The sequence below is a fragment of the Salvelinus namaycush genome, chromosome 6 (genome assembly GCF_016432855.1).
Source record: "Salvelinus namaycush isolate Seneca chromosome 6, SaNama_1.0, whole genome shotgun sequence".
NCBI classification, from domain to species: domain Eukaryota; kingdom Metazoa; phylum Chordata; class Actinopteri; order Salmoniformes; family Salmonidae; genus Salvelinus; species Salvelinus namaycush.
In genome coordinates this window covers 38,300,529-38,322,454 of record NC_052312.1, presented here as the reverse complement: position 1 = coordinate 38,322,454, position 21,926 = coordinate 38,300,529, and the positions used below count along the sequence as shown (strand labels likewise).

At 42.9% G+C, this 21,926-nt stretch overlaps 1 protein-coding gene and 1 pseudogene across 3 annotated transcripts in view; one reads left to right on the top strand and one right to left on the bottom strand.

Moving 5' to 3' along the window:
• Positions 1–3,849, top strand: part of LOC120049378 (liprin-alpha-2-like) — a 192,020-nt gene extending 188,171 nt beyond the window's left edge. For all 3 annotated transcript variants that reach the window (XM_038995645.1, XM_038995647.1, XM_038995646.1), the window contains 4 exons: positions 328–503; positions 953–1,034; positions 1,413–1,559; positions 3,791–3,849. In XM_038995645.1, the coding sequence (XP_038851573.1) occupies positions 328–503; positions 953–1,034; positions 1,413–1,559; positions 3,791–3,849 (464 nt within the window). The remainder of the gene's footprint in view (positions 1–327; positions 504–952; positions 1,035–1,412; positions 1,560–3,790) is intronic.
• Positions 3,850–8,812: 4,963 nt separating this feature from the next.
• LOC120049118 overlaps positions 8,813–21,926 on the bottom strand; it is a 44,025-nt pseudogene continuing 30,911 nt past the window's right edge.

The following is a 21,926-nucleotide window of genomic DNA, read 5'->3' as shown; positions in this document are numbered from 1 at the left end:
TGGACTTTTTTCTTTAAAGACTGCTCAAGGAACAATTATGAAGACCTTTAAGCTAAAATATATTCTAGTGGTGTCTAATTACAATCTCGTTAGTAATCTGCTAAGGCAAATAATACTTGTGGAAGCGCACTTACTTTACAGTATGTATTGCATTCTATTGTGAAATATAGCCAAGCAGTCATAGAGCTAGGAGGTGATGGTCAGTAAGGACCAATCTAGCAGAGCCCAGAGGTTTTCTTCATCATGTAACCAGACATGGAAATATTCTGTGTCTGTGGCCGAACACCCATGTTGTGTTTACTGTGATACCATGTCTGTGTGCCCCAGACGTGCTGGTGTGGAGCAACGAGCGGGTGATTCGCTGGGTCCAGAGCATCGGCCTAAAGGACTATGCCAACATCCTGCTGGAGAGCGGCGTGCACGGGGCCCTGGTCGCCCTCGACGACAACTTTGACCACACCAGCCTGGCGCTGCTCATCCAGATCCCCAACCAAAGCACTCAGGTCAGATCCCTCTGTCCCCCATCACGCTATAGCATAGTTACGCCACAAGAGGGCGATGCATAATATACTAGCGTAAGAGGAAGACATTAACGTCTCATTCCAAGAGTCCGTGTCCGTAGTCTTGTCTCTCTAAAAGCAAGTGAATTATGATGTTAAATTGAACAGTGTTTTCAATTGTTTATTTTTTTAGATTTTCAGGACAGAATAAATGATTTAGAGGATCATCATTAGCAGTACACTTCAAACACATCTTTTAATTTCTCAGTCTTTCCATCTCAAACAGGTCTAATAATACCCTGAGTGCCAGACCAGTAGGTCAACAGAGAGCTGTATGGTCATGCTAGCTTGGTATCAAAATGACTGAAAGTGTCTGGAGCCCCAAATAAAGAGACCTACAACTTCCATTTCAAATGTACCTAATAAGACCTATTTCCCCTTCCTCTCCCCAGGCACGTCAGATTCTGGAGAGGGAATATAATAACCTGCTAGCCCTGGGCACTGAGAGACGACTGGACGAGGTGAGTGACTCCTGTCACCCGGACAGCTAGCCCCGCTGTTACCATGGGTGATGGGCCGTGGCAGACAGACACACACCTGGGTTTGTTGTCAATCATTACTCTGTTTTCCCACCATCTCACTGCACCTCAGACCTGTCCTCAGTTTCCACTTCCCACCCGATCCACCCATCACTCATTTGTCTCTCATATTGTCTTAGAGTTGGTTTGAGAAATAAATATAAGGCCTTGGGAAATTAGTAATATTTGTTAGTTACTGTAAACACTACTGTATATGCAGACACAAGCTGTTCTCAGACCAATTTATTTGGTGATAAGATAATGGCTGCCATCTCTAAACCCAATCCCTAACCTGTCCCTGTCTCTGTCTGTGTGTCTGTCCGTCAGTATGAAGATAATGACCTCCGGGGGCCATCGTGGAGGAGGCAGTTCCCCTCGCGGGACGTCCATGGGATCAGTATGATGCCCGGCTCGGCAGAGACCCTCCCCGCTGGCTTCCGCGTCACCACCGGCTCACACTCCCGTAGGCTACCCCCCGAAGGTGAGCTCCCCCACAGACCCCCTGCATGGCCAAGACCCCCACAAAGTAGACCTAACAATTAAACTAGAGCCTTCAGTTTAGGGCACTTAGCATGGATGAATGTGAATTGCTAAAAATGCCAAGTTTCATGGTAAATTGCACTCATCAAACACTTACAAACATGGCTAACTGCCACAAAATGTATTTGATTAAGATTGTACCTGGATGCATTTCATTTCTGTGTTAGAGTTTGGGGGGGGGGGGTCCTCTTGCCCCTCTCTTTACTTGGGGCTCTCTCCCCATCACACTCTCTCTCGCCTATCGGTGTATGGATGGAGCATGTTGCTGACTATACCTGTATTTTCTCTGCTCTGGGACTGCTGCTCTGTGTGCAGTGCTCTATGAGGCGTTGGATGACAGTCCTGACGACATGTATTTGGACTGGTTTCAAGGTCAGATATACTGGCGCTATACCATGTGTCCTGCTGTTGGCCTGTGTGCCTTTACGCCCCCCAAAACTCCCCGGATCCTGCTGTCCACCCTACTGTACCTCCTCTCTTCTCCAACTGTCTTCTCTCTCTACCTCTACTGCTCTTTTCCTCTGTTTCGTTCTGCCCCTGATGCCAACTACAAGGGTGGCCATTTGTTTGTCAAGGTTGTCAGTTTGTTATAGTAGACATATTGTGTGTCAAGTAATTGTTACTCAGGTTACTGTTATTAGCACAGTAGTTGTCAGTTGCAGCCTCTGCTGCTGCCCCCTTGAAGTTAAAGCAATGAATCCCCTATGCGTATGTTAGTTGAGCTATGTTAGTTGAGCTATGTTAGTTGAGCTATGTTAGTTGAGCTATGTTAGTTGAGATATGTTAGTTGAGATATGTTAGTTGAGCTATGTTAGTTGAGCTATGTTAGTTGAGATATGTTAGTTGAGCTATGTTAGTTGAGATATGTTAGTTGAGATAAGTTAGTTGAGATAAGTTAGTTGAGCTATGTTAGTTGAGCTATGTTAGTTGAGCTATGTTAGTTGAGCTATGTTAGTTGAGATATGTTAGTTGAGCTATGTTAGTTGAGCTATGTTAGTTGAGATATGTTAGTTGAGCTATGTTAGTTGAGCTATGTTAGTTGAGCTATGTTAGTTGAGCTATGTTAGTTGAGCTATGTTAGTTGAGCTATGTTAGTTGAGATATGTTAGTTGAGCTATGTTAGTTGAGCTATGTTAGTTGAGCTATGTTAGTTGAGCTATGTTAGTTGAGCTATGTTAGTTGAGCTATGTTAGTTGAGCTATGTTAGTTGAGCTATGTTAGTTGAGATATGTTAGTTGAGCTATGTTAGTTGAGCTATGTTAGTTGAGCTATGTTAGTTGAGCTATGTTAGTTGAGATATGTTAGTTGAGATATGTTAGTTGAGATATGTTAGTTGAGATATGTTAGTTGAGATATGTTAGTTGAGATATGTTAGTTGAGATGTTAGTTGAGCTATGTTAGTTGAGCTATGTTAGTTGCCCTGTAATAAAGATGTATGATGGAAAAGATGGATGTTTTACAGTTGCCGGTTTGTGTCGCTCCTCGCCCTGTTGTTAAAAGAGGATGCTGGTCAAAATCTTTGCGTTTTCAAGGGGATGAGAGATGTATTGAAACTTGCGTCTGTGATTGTGGCCCAGTGAGTTACAGCTGGACTGTAGTACAGCAGGCTGCATTATGCCAGAACTCACTCCGGAATTATGGACGCAACTTCTGATACAAGTAAGTCTATCGCTGACATCCGATTGCAGGTTTTGACCAGAGTTCTTCTCTAACACTCTGTCCCCAGTGTAATCGAGCTGCCTTCCTGTATCTGCCTCTATCTGTGGTCCCTGGTCTGTGGTGGTGATGACATTATCAGACTTGTTCCTGTGCGAGGTGTGATTCACTCAAAATGGCCACGTGCACTCCTCCTCTGAGTGTGCGATGCAATGTGCCTTGGCTTTGCTAGCTGACATTTTGACTAACCTCGTTCCCGTGTGTGGTGCGTGTGTGTGCAGTGTATTGTATCCACAGTATGGTCTACTGTACTCCTAGCCCTTATCAACTGGTTTCGAGTCAGTTTTGTTTGTCTCTCTCATTTGTTTGTCCCTCTCACAGTGGGCAATGGGAGCTGATCCTGTGTCAGTTGTTATGGGCATAAAGTAAGTTGGATAGCATTATCTACTGACCCTGGGCCCACTCTGGGTGTTGAAGCTAAGTGACTAACTGACGGGTCTCTGTCTCCCCCTACAGTTGGCCCTTTAGCAGTGCAGCGTCTGGACAGCTCTACAGTGAGGACCTACTCCTGCTGAGGGAGGAGAAGAGAGACTGTAAGCTGTAAGTCACACACATTATCCCTGTACAAGCTATCAGTTGCACATACACACATGCTCACACACAAACTCTCCCTCTCTGTTACATCTGTCGTTCTGCTCAGGGACAGCAAATGACTGTGAGAAATTGGAACGGGTGAGAGGGTAACTTGTCTTTACAGATAACCATGTTTGCTTGGAGAGGAGAGTCCCTGCTCTAGTGCAGACATTCATGATCAGATGATAGGAGTCAAAGGCAGCAGCATGAGGCGGCCTCACTCTGTTGTCCCTCCTTTAATCTCTGTCCAGCACAGACAACTACAGCCACAGTATACATGGAACTTTATTCCACATCAGGTAACTGATGCAAGCAGTAGAATCAGATAAAAATAGATAAAAATACACCTTATGGAACAGTGGGGACTGTGAAGAGACACACACAGGTAGTATGGCGGTATTATACATTTTGTATTGTAGATATGTAGTGGTGTAATAGTGTTAAATGATGTACTGTTTTATATTTTGTTTTATGTGTGATGTAAGTGCCTTAATGTGTTTGGACCCCAGGAAGAGTAGCTGCTGCCTTGGCAGGAACTAATGGGGATCCCTAATAAATACATGAATACCCCTGAATGCCAAGGTAGAGAGATATATGGCAGCTACATGAATCTGTCTCAAATGAGATAATGTTACACAATTAGTAATGTCAACAATAATTCCCATATGATCAAATCCATGTTCATGACAACTGCACTGTGACTGTGGATAAAGCTTCACAGTGGCACAGTGTAATTAAACCATACCTCCTCTCTTTCAGGTCCAGATACTGTATGTAGAGAAGGTCTTACTGTACCTTGGAGCTGCTGGACGGGTCATCCTGCCTGGAACAAACATTCTGACGAGACGCACTGCCAAGAAGCACCCCCCTACCTACCCTCCCACCCACCCTACCCCCCAAAAGAGGGGGGGGGGGGGGGGGGGGACAGCAGCGAGGGGTGCCTCCTGCCAAGCCGCCCCCCTCTGCACTTACAAGTCAAGGCCCCCTGAAACCTGGGCAGCAGCTGCCGGTGCTACTTTCCTTCTGTCTGTCCTGTTGTCACCGTTTCTACCTTTTACATGTACAATAACTTGTTGAAGCATAATGTACTGTGTATTTCTTCTACCAGGAGATGTGTAGGTTATCTGTAAATTAATATAAATATGAGGTTTTTTAAATATATATATATAAATATATACACATCTATATTACAAAAAAGAAAAGATATTCAGAGTTTGTGCAAATAAACCCCCCCTTCCCATTTCAAGTCCATGACCTTGGTTAAACTATGCTGCTCTTTGAATATTTCTCCATCATTCCCCGAGAGACCATTTTGTACATAGTTATTTTCCATTGTGCCGATAAATGTGTTTTCACCTTGGAGAGACTGTCCATCTGGTCGCCATGTGACCCCCCCTCCCCCCAGCTGGTAAAGCCTGCCCTCTAGTGGTGTGTACAGCCCCATGTATCTGAGTCACCATCCACCAGCCCCTCACCTCACAATCATGACTGAGCCCATCTCATAGCAAAGCATTCTGGGAGGACACAGAAACGCACTGTGACGTCTACTGATGATGTGACAAGCACTTTGATACAACCACAGAAAATCTGGACTACAGCCACAGACTAAAAGATAGACTCCACTCTGTAGCTACTGAGCTCAGAGATGAACTAACAGCAGGAACACTCTTCATCAGATGATCTCACTCACCTACAGTACCTTGACCATAAACCCCTACATGAAGAAACTCAAGCTGGACTTTTTTTATTTTGTCGTGGGGTTCGACTCAGCATCGCTGAGAAATAACTGAAAGACAGACTGCTTAACTCAGTGTGCGTAGAGTGTATATGAACATGTCGAAGTGAGGTGAATTTTAATGACAAACCTGTTGCTTGCTGTGACATTGGTGTAACTGTTAACTCTTTGTTTTTGTCTGAGTTGCCAGGGAAACCTATTGTACAGCCCTCCTACCTGTCTTTGAGTTATTTCTGCTGGAGTACTCGATCAAGTTTGACTTTTTTGTTGACTTTTACATCCTCGATTTGCACAAACAAAGAATCATTTTATTTTGTGTCCATTTTTTATTCATTACTAATTGTATTTTGGTCAACTAAGTGGTGATCAAACAAATTTTCATTGCCAATAAAAAAATACTGTCAGTGAAGTAGCCGTTGAAATGACTATTTTTACTCATTGCTTCACTTCAGAGCTCTAGTATGAAGAGTTCATTCATCATATTAAACTATAAGATATAAAATAAACATGACAATTATTTTATTTAACTAGGCAAGTCCGTTAAGAACAAATTCTTATTTACAATGACGGCCTACCGGGGGTTGGGATTTCCCCCCCCCCCCCAAATAAATAAATATAAATTAAAAAAAGTATATATATATGTCAAAACACATTATTAACATATCAATGTATCAACAAGGTAGAATGGATGATAGATGCAGGATGTGGAATATCCACTCCAGAGCTCAGTTCTGGCATCATTAGTGCTTTGAGCGATATTCCGTTGACTGCTAAATGGTTATGTTATCATAGTAATATGAAGGGGTTTTGATTTGTACGGTTGGAGTTTGTTGAAGTCTGTAAGTAGGTATAAAGTAAGCTTCATTAATTGTGTTAAAATGTTGGCAGCATGAGGATGGAACCCAAACTGAAGCTAAGTTATGTGGGAGACCCTTCCAGCAACTGCAGGGGCCTTTTCAGGAGGACATAACGTAACAGAATGTTCAGATAGAAATCTATTGTGTAGAACAAAAATGATTGTCTATCAGATTGAATAGGGAATCGTGACAGCTCTATTCAGTCTATTTCTAACTACAATGTTCAGTGTTTAACATACCCGAATACACCCAGGGCTCAGATGTTTTCCTGGACCCAAATTGCTTACAAGTCAAATGCAGCCTTTTTAAAAATCTCAATATCAAATAATTTCTGGTTAACAATAAAGTACCTTATTGTAATTGTTTTCAATCAAAAAGAAACAAAATGACCTTAGCAAAAAGCCATTTCTCAAGCAAGACTTTTGCTAGGACTGTCTGGGAGTGGTCTGATCGGGGACGGGAAATTGTTATTATTGGCAGAGAGGTTTGGAACTCTCTTACAAAGGCGTAACATCGCGAGTCTTCTGGGAATGCTTGCGAAACAAATTCCGCAGACCCAGACCAGGGTTTGAGAAGTTAATGGGAGAAGTGAAAATGCGTCCTTAGTTGTTAACTTTCTCGAAATCTAAAAGCAAGACCTAGATTCGAGACAATGTCTTAAGAAGCTGAAATTATTATTACATTATTACAACCTCATGAAAGTGAAACTGACACGTTTTCATTTTCATCAAAAACAACTTTATATCGAAGGACTGCCTTTTAGAGGTGCACGGATCCACCCGTACCCGAATCACAGTACCGAGACCCTATCCGGGACCTGAGTGTCCGGATCCAGATTTCGAAATAATGTCACGTGTCTGGGTCGGATCTGATATGATTGTAATTTTACCTTGTCTAGAAGGGCCTGTACAGAGCCGAACACGACTGCTGCAGTAGATAGCAAGAAACTGTATAACAGATCCGAACACGACTGCTGCAGTAGAGAGAGCAATACATTATATGATGTATGCTGCTGCTCTTGCTTTTCACGAGTGGAGCTTGTTGTTGTCATCAAAGTGGCAATAAGCTACACTCAGAGCCTCATTCCATGTGTGGCAAAAGTTAGGAGATATCTAAATCAATGGAATATGGAATTAAAAGTTTGTTTTATTATTTATGCATATCAGGTCCAGGTGGGGAAGCCCCAGGTCCATTTATTGAAGAACTCTACTGCCTTTGATTTGACGCTTGCACATGCGCAGTTCGGCGCGACACAGCCATTAGACCAGATGAGATCAGCTACAAAGTGTGATCTGGGATTTCTATGGGAGAGGCAGTTTCTGCCTATCTTCATCATGTACTATCTTTGATATTGGTACCCATTACTGGTAACACCATGAGGATATGACAAAGAAGCTTTAAACTGCATAGCGGTTGTTTTGGTGGGGTCGGAGGTGAAACTGATTTAGAGCTGTTAAATGCATAAGCAGCTCCTGGCGTTATACCTAAAGTGGACATTGCCACTGGCTGCACGAAGTCGCATTAAGAGAAATACCATGCAGCCTTGTTTACAAGTTCGAACACTGGAATGTGAGATGTAATCTACACCTTGATTAGGCTGATAGAAATCCTCATTATTTTATTTGAATGATTTTCAATTTGAGCGTCAGTATTTCTATATAGTCTACTTTCTCGTTCTGAACTTCTAACACGAGTGGGATGGGTGTGGCTTTGTGACAATGATCAAGAGCAGCTTCTCACCAATTTGACAGCTCCAACGCAGTTATGTCGGCTATCGCCGGTTAACACTTGATCTGATTGAATCTAGGCCTTACTCAGAGAATTGAAAGTATAGCTATACCAAGTTTTTTTCCCCCCACATTTTATTTCACAGTAGTAAATATACTGCACATTTTCACAAGATTGTTAACCACTGTTCAAGGTCTACCACCAAGTTATTTCATGTCATTTCTTGTCCTGGCTATTCAATGTCATCCCCACACAGAGGAAGTGACACCCATCCCTCAGAATGACTGTTCCCTTTGGGTAATGTTAGACGGCGTAACTGTTAAGTCTACAATTGGGAGTGTCTTCAGTGGAATAATGAAGATACACAGTGACCGGTTTTCAAACCTGCTTGTGCTATAGTCAACTCCTGTTGTGCCATGTTCGTTGTCACGCCAACGAAAGTCAGAGGAGTTGGCTAAAGTACATACAGCTCGTGCGAACTGCCTGTTTTCTGTCTAGTCAGAAGAACAGTTCTAGTCCACCCTTCATGGTAGACTCTGCACTGTCTGCTGCCCAGTTGGAGGGTTAGAGCAGGAGGTTAGAGAGTCACTGTCCAGCGGGTCTCAGCTCCTGTTTTGCCATCTTCTCAATGTCCTTGTACACATCTGGGTCCTCAATGGTAGGGGATATCTGTGGAGACAGACACAGTCTTCCATACTACTAGTAGTAGCAATATTTTCTTTCCATTTCTGTTTAAATTTTATTACATCGTGAGTGAATTTCATCTTTCATATAATCCTCAAACTTTTATTCAATTTGTCAGTATGAATTAAATTGATCCAACACCGACTCGCCAGATAATTGGCAGCTGTACAGGAATAATAATCCAGTGCTATTATTGGTGAATAATTGCCCCTTTGTCTTCCAGAACCAACAAAACCTTTTTTATTTATTAATATGCAGCCATTCCTCAAAGTGTGCCTGAATACCTCAGATTCTAATATGCTACAAAAATATTGTTGTTGGCTTCAATCCAAGTACAGAATTGACAAGCATTGACATGGTGGGTGAATGTGTGGTGAGTTACTGTGTATCGCTTCCCGTTGACCAGGTTAGCCAGTGAGGAGCGGGGGATCTTCCCAGAGCGGGTCTTGGGGAGACCTCTGACAATCAGCACCTTCCTGACCAGGCTCACCATCTCCTTCACCACGTCTCCCTGGCTCTTCTTTAGGTCTGAGACAGACCCACATACACAGATGTTTGACTTTCTATCCTGTATCTCTCTGGGTCACTATGTCTCTTACCGTTTTTGAGAACACACAAAGCCAGGGGGACGTGACCCTTCAGGGAGTCCTCCAGACCCACCACAGCGCACCACCCCGGGGTGCAGCAGGACAGACTGGAACACACATAGCCTCTTTTAGAATCCGAAAGTGAAATACTTACACACAGCATTCCCGAACAGTCCCATTACAAGACAGAATGTTGAACAAAGTTCATTTCAACTTATTTTACTTGTTGTCCGCCGGTTTTGTCCCTATGTCGGAGGTAGTCTGATACAACATATCCACAGGGAACAGTGGAGGCTGCTGAGGGGAGGATGGCTCATAATAATGTCTGGAACGGAGTGAATGGAATGGCATCAAACACATGGAAACCATGTTTGTTGTATTTGATACCATTCCACGAATTCCGCTCCAGCCATTACCACGAGCCCATCCTCCCCAATTAAGGTGCCACCAACCTCCTGTGACAGGGAAGTGTTATCAACCCAACCTTCAATACAGGAGTCTGTATATCGGTTTGAACTTCTGGTTTTTATTATTCAATACTGATGCAATTCGCACGTGACAAACACTTGCACAATGTGGCAGAGCCTAACCGAACCGCAGACCAAACGGCAAACCCTTTCAGCTGATTGTGAGGAAATGAGATTGAAAATACAAGCGACAGACCCTAAAGGCGCCGGGTAAACAACACTTCCTGTGGATACCCTACCTCCGCCTCCAACAGGACCAACAGCACGTACAACCTGTAAAGTAACTGTAAATAGCATTTCATTCCACATTCTGGCCTGTAGAGACTATTGAGTCTTTTTTAGAGTGACTTTGGTCTGAAAATCCATGGAGTAACCATGGCAACAGTCTGAAGATGTTTAGGTAACACTCAGAGATGCTAAAATACATTTCTGGTCAGCTTACATGGAGAAACTTTTTTCCCTAATGACATTTCTACTCCAGTCATGAGCTATGCGTCTCCACCGTGTGGCTGACACAGACACCAAAACACAAGGGAATAAGGTAGATTCATATCCATGCAATCTGGACCTATTAGTCTCTCCGCTCACACCTCTTCCAGTGCCCCTGCCGACAGCCTGTGGCCCGCCACGTTGATGACATCATCAGAGCGAGACATGATGTACAGGAAACCCTCCTCATCCACGTAGCCTGCGTCCATGGTGTCATAGAAACCCTAAGGTAAACAGCAGGTAATGACTGACATTCAGATAAAATCCCCACAGATAAAATCCCCACATCCCTACACTTTTGGGTGTTTTTGTTCTGTTATCTACACTGAGTGTACAAAACATTGGGAACACCTTCCTAATATTGAGTTGCCCTTAGAACAGCCTAAATTCATCGGGCTATGGATTCTACAAGGTGTCGAAAGCGTTCCACAGGGATGCTGGCCCATGTTGACTCTAATGCTTCCCACAGTTGTGTCAAGTTGGCTGGATGTCCTTTGGGTAGTGGACCATCCAGCAGCGTTGCAGTTCTTGACACACTCAAACCGACACCTACTACCATACTCCATTCAAAGGCACTTAAATTGTCTTGCCCATTCACCCTCCGAATGGTACACATACACAATCCATGTCTTAATTGTCTCAAGGCTTTAAAATGACTCTTGAACCTGTATCCTCCCCTTCATCTACACTGATTGAAGTGGATTTTAAACAAGTGACATCAGTCAAGGATCATAGCTTTCACCTGGTCAGTCTATGTCATGGAAAGAGCAGGTGTTCCTAATGTTTTGTGCTCACAGTGTATAATCATACAGTACATTTGAACCACTAGATGGCAACACTGGCCAGCACAAAATTCATCCACCTACCTGTCCCATGATTTACATGGTTATTAAAGTTTAAATCTAGAATCCAAAGTCATTATGCATATTGATAAGTATGTGACAAATCCAAAGCAGTAAACACACACACACCTACCTACCTACCTACCTACCTACCTACCTACCTACCTACCTACCTACCTACCTACCTACCTACCTACCTACCTACCTACCTACCTACCTACCTACCTACCTACCTACCTACCTACCTACCTACCTACCTACCTACCTACCTACCTACCTACCTACCTACCTACCTACCTACCTACCTACCTACCTACCTACCTACCTACCTACCTACCTACCTACCACAATAACGTGGTGAAGTATTATCTGATGCTAAAACATGAGTAAGATCTAAGGTGAGATCACTTACAGGGAACTTGGTGAAGTAGAGCTTGAAAAAAAAGCTCCTGGTTCTGCCACAGAGATAAGGCTGCTCCTGGTGGCTGTGGCAGCCTGGAGGAGAGGAGAGACAGAGGGTATGTGTGTGGGCGAGAGAGACTAGTGTCTGACACGCAACAGACAGCAGGAGTAAGTGAGGTGACACCGTGGGACAGCTGGATCCCCAGGCCAATCACGGTGAGGACTATTACAGTGGCACAGAGGGAAGACAAAGCCGTACTCTGTGATGCTACAAATAACGTCCAACAACAGCTTTAGCTAATAACAAATGGTACAAAACAACAGTTCCTTTATAATTGTAATGTCAGAGGAGGTCTAGGGTTGCCCCCCTCCCCCCCGGCATCAAGATGTCTAAGACACTGTTTTCCTATGGGGAGACAAGATACTCTAGGATATCTAAACCTGTATAATACTTTGGGTTTAGCAAGTGTCTAAATTAGAAAGATAAGCCTGTCAGTCTATAAGGTTTATAAAAGAGCTGGGGGGCTGAGGTAGTGGATACTATTACACTACACCTTAGTGGGTTCAGACATGGAGCCCAGTGTCTGCTGGGCCTGACCTGACCCTCACACACAAACGCACATACACACACACACACACACACGCACACGCACACGCACACACACACACACACACACACACACACACACACACACACACACACACACACACACACACACACACACAGGTATAGGGTGACTGAGTATCTGAGCCTTTGTTTACCCAGGGTCCCTCTCGATCACCCCCAACTGTTCTTGAGGAGGGTCATCCAAGTTCAAGCCCTGTCTGCATCACACCCATTTACAAAGCAGCATGTTTGTGTACTGTAGTTGCATCAAGAACAAATAACCTGAACAAAATTGGAATAGATTTTTTAAAGAAGGCTGTACTGTTGGTGAGAGTATAGAAGCTTTCCCTGTCTGTCTTTGACTGCAGCCAGATCTAGGGCACCCCTGGTATTGCTCTAGCCCGGAGAGGAAATGAACAAACCAAGACCTAATAATGTTCCATGGTTCAACCGCCTGCATTTATATCCTAATGAGGCTGTCACCCTTTTTTGAATGCATTTCCACACACAGACACAAAACAGCCTCTGAAGCAACAAAACAAACCAAATTCAATTAGGGCACTGATGCTTTTTCTTAGCGCATGAGAGCCTCGCCACCCAAAGGCAATAACAATGCCTAAGGTTCATTTACACAATGCACTATAAGAAAATACTTTTGATGCCTCCCATCTTGACTCTGGAAGAGAGATTCTCCATTATCAATTCACCTCAGAGCTAAAGGTGTTAGTTCTTAAACAGAGAAAAGGGTTGGTTATAAGAGTTGCGGCTATTTGTTCTCTGATGAAAAGCTCCATAGCAGCTTGGGCTGAATCCATTGTAATCCACCTTGTTGGTGCAGAAACAGTGGAAGCAATAACAATGAGGTGGCAAATGGAAGATGGGAGTGATTTCCAGGTAACAGGCTCACAGATAAGAGCACAATGGAGAGGAAGGACTGATGTGCCCTCGTCGTGACCCGGCTCACACAATCAGTTCCCAACACACACACTTCTCTCTCAGGTCCTGAGGGAGCTACTACAGTGGAGACCTGTCTGTATGGAGACGGTGGTGCTGCATCTAGCCCTGGGTGATATAAAAATAAATTGTATGATCGACTCAAAGTAAATTATTTCCATAAAACAATTCCACCCTCCTATTTGAAGAGATATAAAACAGGACTTATTTTTACTGTGCTCAAGTTTCTAAAGGTGACAGTGTGTGTGTGTGTGTGTGTGTGTGAGTCTATCTCCCTGTGTGTTTATCCCTGATGCAGAGACAGAAAGGTTTGCTACTCCAGGTGACAGAGGCAGTATAACAGAATGACTTAGCTGCTCACAGAGGTGTGGCCATGACCATGCGGCTGGCTTACCTCACCACAATATTTCCCAGGGTCCTTGGCGTCATCTGCTGCATATCATCGTCGATCACTGTGACTAGAGAAGAGAGAGGTGCATAGAAATCTGATTTATAAGGCTTATATTTCAGCAGTGGGCAATGTGGGATGTCAAAATGTGGGTTGCTCTAAAGTTCAACCATTGTATTGATGGTGTGTGTTTTTTCTTTTCCCAAGCCAATATGCCTAGACCCCTCTCAAACGTGCCCATATTAAAACAATTACAGTGTGACATTAATACTTTTTTGTATTTGACAACTACATGTAACTGATTACAGTTGCAGAGCCTGAAAAGCAGTGTCTCTCTCTGCATACTGGTCAGGTAAATAGTCATTTCAGAACATTTGGGATAGTTCCAGAGGCGTCATGCCCATAGGGGGCACGTGCCCCCTCATATTTGTCCTGTTTAAAAAAAATACAGATTTTGTTTTTGTAAATGTGTTGTTGTTGTTGTTTCTCTGGAATACTACTAGCCACCTATAAAAGTTATGAAGTTGACTTTAGCTAGCCCAGATAGTAGCTAGTTATGGAGTTGGGAGAACCTAAGAAGCCATTTCAGGCTATCAATCAAGTTAGAGTAGATAGTTCTACACTACATGACCAAGTATGTGGACATCTGCTCATCGAACATCCTATTTGAAAATTAATATGCTATAACAGCCTCCACAGTATTAAACTTCTTCTCAATAGGGGGTGCTATTTGCACTTTGTAATAATTTCGTTCCCAAATTAAACTGCCTCGTACTCAATTCTTGCTCGTACAATATGCATATTATTATTACTATTGGATAGAAAACACTCTCTAGTTTCTAAAACCGTTTGAATTATATCTGTGAGTGAAACAGAACTCGAGTTAGAGCATTTTTCCTATGAGGATGTGAGAATGCAGAAATCTTCTTGCTGTTCTGAGATCTGTTTATAAATCTGCCTGTCTTCTATTGGTTGAGATGCACTGCATACGTCTTCCCCTGGGTGTCAGCGAATAGTGAGAGTTGAAATGGGGTTGCTAGGCAGAACTGAGAGCTTATAAAAGACCTCGGAACAAAGTGTCCGGCCTTTTTTCACTTCGCTCTGACGCAGGGAGGACATCTGGCTGTGGCTCTAGAACGCTCCGGTTATAGGCCTTTAGATATATCCGGTCATGTTTTTATTCGTTATAGGTGTTAAAGACATCATAAGGTAGTTAATTTAAACCGACTTATAGCAGTTTATATCAGTTTATTGCGATTTTCTGGAATTTCTTAGTCACGCGCTTTCACGAGTTGGACACCTCTCCTGCACATAGCTAGCGTTAGCTGCTATTTCTACAGGAGAAGAGGACATCTTTCAACCAAAAGACGATTGTTCTGGAGAAAGGACACCTTGCCCAAGATTCTGATGGAATCTCGTCAAATAGTAAGAAGTCTTTATGCTGTTAATTCGTATTTATGTTGACAAATGTTAAACAATAATTCCGCCATGAATTTCGGTGCGGTCTCGCTTTAGCGCACGCTGTATGCGCAGTAACGTTAATTTTAAAAATCTAACACAGCGGTTGCATTAACAACTAATGTATCTTTCATTTGCTGTCCAACCTGTATTTTTTAGTCAAGTTTATGAATAGATTTCGATTAGATTAGGTGCCTCTCCAAGATGGCGCCGGACAGATTGCTTGAAGTTTGGCCACTACTCACATTGTATAACCACGATTTGTGCCGCTACATATGCACATTTTCGAACAAACCCTATATGCATTGTGTAATATGATGTTACAGGACTGTCATCTGAAGAAGTTTATGAAGGTTAGTCAAATTATATATCTTTTGCTTGCTTGTTACGATCGCTAACCTTTGCTGCTGGTAAATGGTGTTGTGTTTCTGGCTATTGTGGTAAGCTAATATAATGCTATATTGTGTTTTCGCTGTAAAACACTTAAAAAATCGGAAATATTGGCTGGATTCACAAGATGTTTGTCTTTCATTTGCTGTATGCTGTGTATTTTTCAGAAATGTTTTATGATGAGTATTTAGGTAATTCACGTTGCTCTCTGTAGTTATTCTAGTCGCTTTGGTGAGAGTTGTGATGGTGGCTGCAATGGTAAACTATGATTTATACCTGAAATATGCACATTTTTCTAACAAAACATATGCTATACAATAAATATGTTATCAGACTGTCATCTGATGAAGTTGTTTCTTGGTTAGTGGCTATTTATATCTTTATTTGGTCGAATTTGTGATAGCTACTGATGCAGTAAAAAAATGGTGGAGTAAAAAAAGTGGTGTCTTTTGCTAACGTGGTTAGCTAATAGATTTACATATTGTGTCTTCCCTGTAAAACATTTAAAAAATCAGAAATGATGGCTGGATTCACAAGATGTGTATCTTTCATCTGGTGTCTTGGACTTGTGATTTAATGATATTTAGATGCTAGTATTTACTTGTGACGCTATGCTAGGCTATGCTAGTCAGCTTTTTTACTGATGGGGGTGCTCCCGGATCCGGGTTTGGGAGGAATTAGAGGTTAATATGCTATAACAGCCTCCACTCTTCTGGGAAGGCTTTCCACTAGATGTTGGAACATTGCTGTGGGGACTTGCTTCCATTCAGCCACAAGAGCATTAGTGAGGTTCCAATTCATCCCAAAGGTGTTTGATGGGGTTGAGGTCAGGGCTCTGTGCAGGCCAGTCAAGTTCTTCCACACCGATCTCGACAAACCATTTCTGTATGGACCTCGCTTTGTACACGGGGCATTGTCATGCTGAAACAGGAAAGGGCCTTCCCCCAAACTATTGCCATAAAGTTGGAAGCACAGAATTGTCTAGAATGTCATTGTATGCTGTAGCATTAAGATTTCCCTTCACTGGAACTAAGGCGCCTAGCCGAACCATGAAAAACAGCCCCAGACCATTATTCCTTCTCCACCAAACTTTACAGTTGGCACTTTGTGTTCGGGCAGGTAGAGTTCTCCTGGCATCCGCCAAGTGTGATTCATCACTCCAGAGAACGCATTTCCACTGCTCCAGAGTCCAATGGAGGCCCGATGCTTGGCTGCTCTGTCATGGAAACCCATTTCATGAAGCTCCCAACAAACAGTTATTGAGCTGACGTTGCATCCAGAGGCAGTTTGGAACTCGGTAGTGAGTGTTGCAACCGAGGACAGACATTTTTATGCGCTACGCGCCTCAGCACTCGGCGTTCCCATTCTGTGAGCTTGTGTAGCCTACTACTTCGCGGCTGAGCCATTGTTGCTCCTAGACGTTTCCACTCCACAATAACAGAACTTACAGTTGACTGGGTCAGCTCTAGCAGGGCAGAAACTTGACGAACTGACTTGTTGGAAAGGTGTCATCCTATAAAGGTGCCACGTTGAAAGTCACTGAACTCAGGCCTCCCGAGTGGCGCATCGGTCTAAGGCACTGCATCGCACTGCATCGCATTGCATCGCAGACCCGAGTTCGATCCCAGGCTGTGTCACAACCGGCCGTGACCGGGAGTCCCATAGGGTGGCGCACAATTGGCCCAGTGTCGTCCGGGTTAGGGAAGGGTTTGGCCAGGAGTCTTTACTTGGCTCATCGTGCTCTAGCGACTCCTTGTGGCGGGCCGGGCACCTGCAGGCTGACTTCGGTCATCAGTTGAACAGTGTTTCCTCTGACACATTGGTGCGGCTGGCTTCCGGGTTAAGCAGTCGGGTATTAACCTTTCATTGCTACCCATCCCGGATCCGGGAGCATCCTCATCAAAAAAGCTGACTAGCATAGCCTAGCCTAACGCGACAGGGATATCATATAATATAATTTTCATGAAATCACAAGTCCAATACAGCAAATGAAAGATAAACATCTTGTGAATCCAGCCATCATTTCCGATTTTTAAAATGTTTTACAGCGAAAACACAATATGTATTTCTATTAGCTAACCACAATAGCAAAAGACTCAACCGCATATTTTCACCATTTTTCTACCGCATAGGTAGCTATCACAAAACCGACCAAATAGAGATATAATTAGTCACTAACCAAGAAACAACTTCATCAGATGACAGTCTTATAACATGTTATACAATAAATTTATGTTTTGTTCAAAAATGTGCATATTTGAGGTATAAATCATAGTTTTACATTGCAGCTACCATCAAAAATATCACCAAAGCAGCCAGAATAATTACAGAGAGCAACGTGAAATACCTAAATACTCATCATAAAACATTTATGAAAAATACATGGTGTACAGCAAATGAAAGATAAACATCTTGTGAATCCGGCCAATATTTGACACAAAGTGCCAACTGTAAAGTTTGGTGGAGAAGGAATAATGGTCTGGGGCTGTTTTTCATGGTTCGGCTAGGCGCCTTAGTTCCAGTGAAGGGAAATCTTAATGCTACAGCATACAATGACATTCTAGACAATTCTGTGCTTCCAACTTTATGGCAATAGTTTGGGGGAAGGCCCTTTCCTGTTTCAGCATGACAATGCCCCGTGTACAAAGCGAGGTCCATACAGAAATGGTTTGTCGAGATCGGTGTGGAAGAACTTGACTGGCCTGCACAGAGCCCTGACCTCAACCCCATCAAACACCTTTGGGATGAATTGGAACGCTGACTGCGAGCCAGGCCTAATTGCCACACATCAGTGCCCAACCTCACTAATGCTCTTGTGGCTGAATGGAAGCAAGTCCCCACAGCAATGTTCCAACATCTAGTGGAAAGCCTTCCCAGAAGAGTGGAGGCTGTTATAGTATATTAACCTCTAATTCCTCCCAAACCCGGATCCGGGAGCACCCCCATCAATAAAAAAGCTGACTAGCATAGCCTAGCATAGCGTCACAAGTAAATACTAGCATCTAAATATCATTAAATCACAAGTCCAAGACACCAGATGAAAGATACACATCTTGTGAATCCAGCCATCATTTCTGATTTTTTAAATGTTTTACAGGGAAGACACAATATGTAAATCTATTAGCTAACCACGTTAGCAAAAGACACCACTTTTTTTACTCCACCATTTTTTTACTGCATCAGTAGCTATCACAAATTCGACCAAATAAAGATATAAATAGCCACTAACCAAGAAACAACTTCATCAGATGACAGTCTGATAACATATTTATTGTATAGCATATGTTTTGTTAGAAAAATGTGCATATTTCAGGTATAAATCATAGTTTACCATTGCAGCCACCATCACAACTCTCACCAAAGCGACTAGAATAACTACAGAGAGCAACGTGAATTACCTAAATACTCATCATAAAACATTTCTGAAAAATACACAGCGTACAGCAAATGAAAGACAAACATCTTGTGAATCCAGCCAATATTTCTGATTTTTTAAGTGTTTTACAGCGAAAACACAATATAGCCTTATATTAGCTTACCACAATAGCCAAACACACAAATGCATTTATTAGCAGCAAAAGGTAGCGATCGCAAAAACCAGCAAAAGATATAAAATGAATCACTAACCTTGACCAATTTCATCAGATGACAGTCTTATAACATCAGGTTATACAATACACTTGTGTTTTGTTCGAAAATGTGCATATTTAGAGCTGCAAACCGTGGTTATACATTGTGAATATGTAGCATCGATTCACCAAATTGTCCGGAGCTATTTTGGACACTCACCTAATCTGACCAAAGAACTCATCATAAACTTTACTAAAAAATACATGTTGGACAGCAAATGAAAGATACACTAGTTCTTAATGCAACCGCCGTGTTCGATTTAAAAAAAATAACTTTACCATAACAAACAGCTTACGTTATAGCGAGACAGCGCCCGCCAAAACGCGAATAATAGGACTCAACATTTTCCACAGAAATACAAAATAACATCATAAATTGTTCTTACTTTTGCTGAGCTTCCATCAGAATCTTGTACAAGGAGTCCTTTGTCCAGAATAAATCGTTGTTTGGTTTTAGAATGTCCTTCTCTCCTGTCGAATTCGCTCCACAAGGCTAGCCAATGTTGATGACGTTCCCAATTTCTCTCGACGCAGAGAACGGAAAACTCCAAAAGTCCCATTAAACGTTGAATAAACTGATGAAACTCGGTTGAAAAAACCTACTTTATGATGTTTTTCTAATATGTATCAAATAAAAACAAAGCCGGAGATATTAGCCGTGTATACCGAACGCTTATCATAAGACAATAGGTAGGTGCTTCCCGCGCCTAGGTAGAGAAAGGAAAGTCTGGATACGTCATTCCAAGAGCTCTTGTTCGACCTCAGATCAAGCTAGACACCCCATTCCACCTTCCACTGCCTGTTGACATCTAGTGGCAGGCGTATGCAGTGCATGCATATCCATAAATATAAGGCAATTCAATAGGCAGGCCCTGGAACAGAGCATCGTTTTCAGATTTTTCACTTCCTGTCTGGAAGTTTGCTGCAAAATGAGTTCTGTTTTACTCACAGATATAATTCAAACAGTTAGAAACTTGAGAGTGTTTTCTATCCAATAGTAATAATAATATGCATATTGTACGATCTAGAATAGAGTACGAGGCAGTTTAATTTGGGCACGATTTTTTCCAAAGTGGAAACAGCGCCCCCATATTGACAAGATTAAAAAGCGCGGTTTGACGGTCATGTTTCGGAGGACACATTACTCGACCTTTTCCTCTCCCGAGCCCGTTGGGGAGTTGCAGCAATGAGACAAGATCGTAATTGGATATCACGAAATTGGGGAGGAAAAAAATGTCACAGCTCTTCGGTAAGGCCATTCTACTGCCAATGTTTGTCTGTGGAGATTGCATGACTGTGTGCTCGATATTGTACACCTGGCAGCAACGAGTGTGGCTGAAATAGCCGAATCCACTAATTTAAAGGGGTGTCCACATACTTTTGCATATATAGTGTACCTTAGCTGGCATGCCTGCTGGCAAGGTTGGCAGACTTGAAATCTTTTACCCAGACTTTAGCAGAGAAGCATATTTAGTTTATTTTAAAAAATAAATAACTACCAGTCAGGAGGATACAGACAGCTCAAGAGGTTTTTCTGCTTAGATATAAAGAAACAAATAAAAAAAATACATACAATGTAGCATAATGATTATGGCTCTAGATTGCAGGAAAAAGCTGTTTCAGGTGTTTGAAAAAAAAAAAATTCTACAACTTCCGGACGGGGGGCCTAGCCCCTCTCAGGACCACCCTCCAATCATCCTCAAGCACTTTGTGCCCCCGCCCCTGGATAGTTCTGCTTAATGAAAGAGACATGTTAGTGCTCACCATTGAATCCTGGAACGGGTTTGCCAGCCTGACCAGCAGGGGGAGACAGGGAGTTTCCCAGACCAATACAGGAGGACGTGATGGCTGAGCTACTCTCTGATGAAAGGAGAGAGGGAGAAAGAGGACAGAGGGCATACAGGGTGAGATCATTAAGACTTTTACGCTTTTACTGCCACAACTCATGCAACTTCCACACTATTCTCCTATCTCTGCAACACACATGCACTTTATAAACACACATTCACACGTGCGTACACACACACATAGAAACATACACACGCATGCACACATGCGTGCGCGTTGTCCTCGAAGATCAACGTAACGTCACAATCTCAACTTTTTCCCACACAACCATAAAACGTTTTACAGAATGTGCAAAAGAGAACCAATACCTTTAAGTGGAATTTCATGAGTGTCATGCGTGTCATCAAAGCTGTGGTTGAGCCCTGTGTTCTTCCTGTGAGCACAGTTAACCTACATTACCAGAACTATGACAGCTCCTATGGGCTCTCTGACTCACACAACCGACCTCCACTCTACACAGCTGCTCCACTTTCCACTGAGATATCTCTGTCTATTCTGTCTCCCTGGTTCCAACCTAAATACAGCAGAACCATCAAAGAGGTGACACATCACACAGGGGAGGCTCTGATGGAGGATAGGAGAATATAACCAATTGTCACCACCGCAAATAGTTTTCTTGCTATATCCTCATCATTGTATCCTGTTGTCATGGAGATGTCTGAACGTGAGAGCACTCTAACCTACTTCACTTTCTTAGCTACCTTTTTGAACTAAGCTTCTATACATACCATAAGGCATTCTTTGCTTGGAGGGGGGGTTTGACTGTGATGGAGACGTTGTATAACATCCCAGATCAATGGAGGGGGAGAAATTAATCCTCCTCCTCTAGCCACCAGGGCAGTGCCCTCTGAACTGGAGATGTTCTGCACCTCTCAGGGCTCATTAATCATCAGCAGGTTAATCCCTCCCTGTAGACTTCAAAGGCCTTCAACCTCCGGCCAACACTGAGGTCTC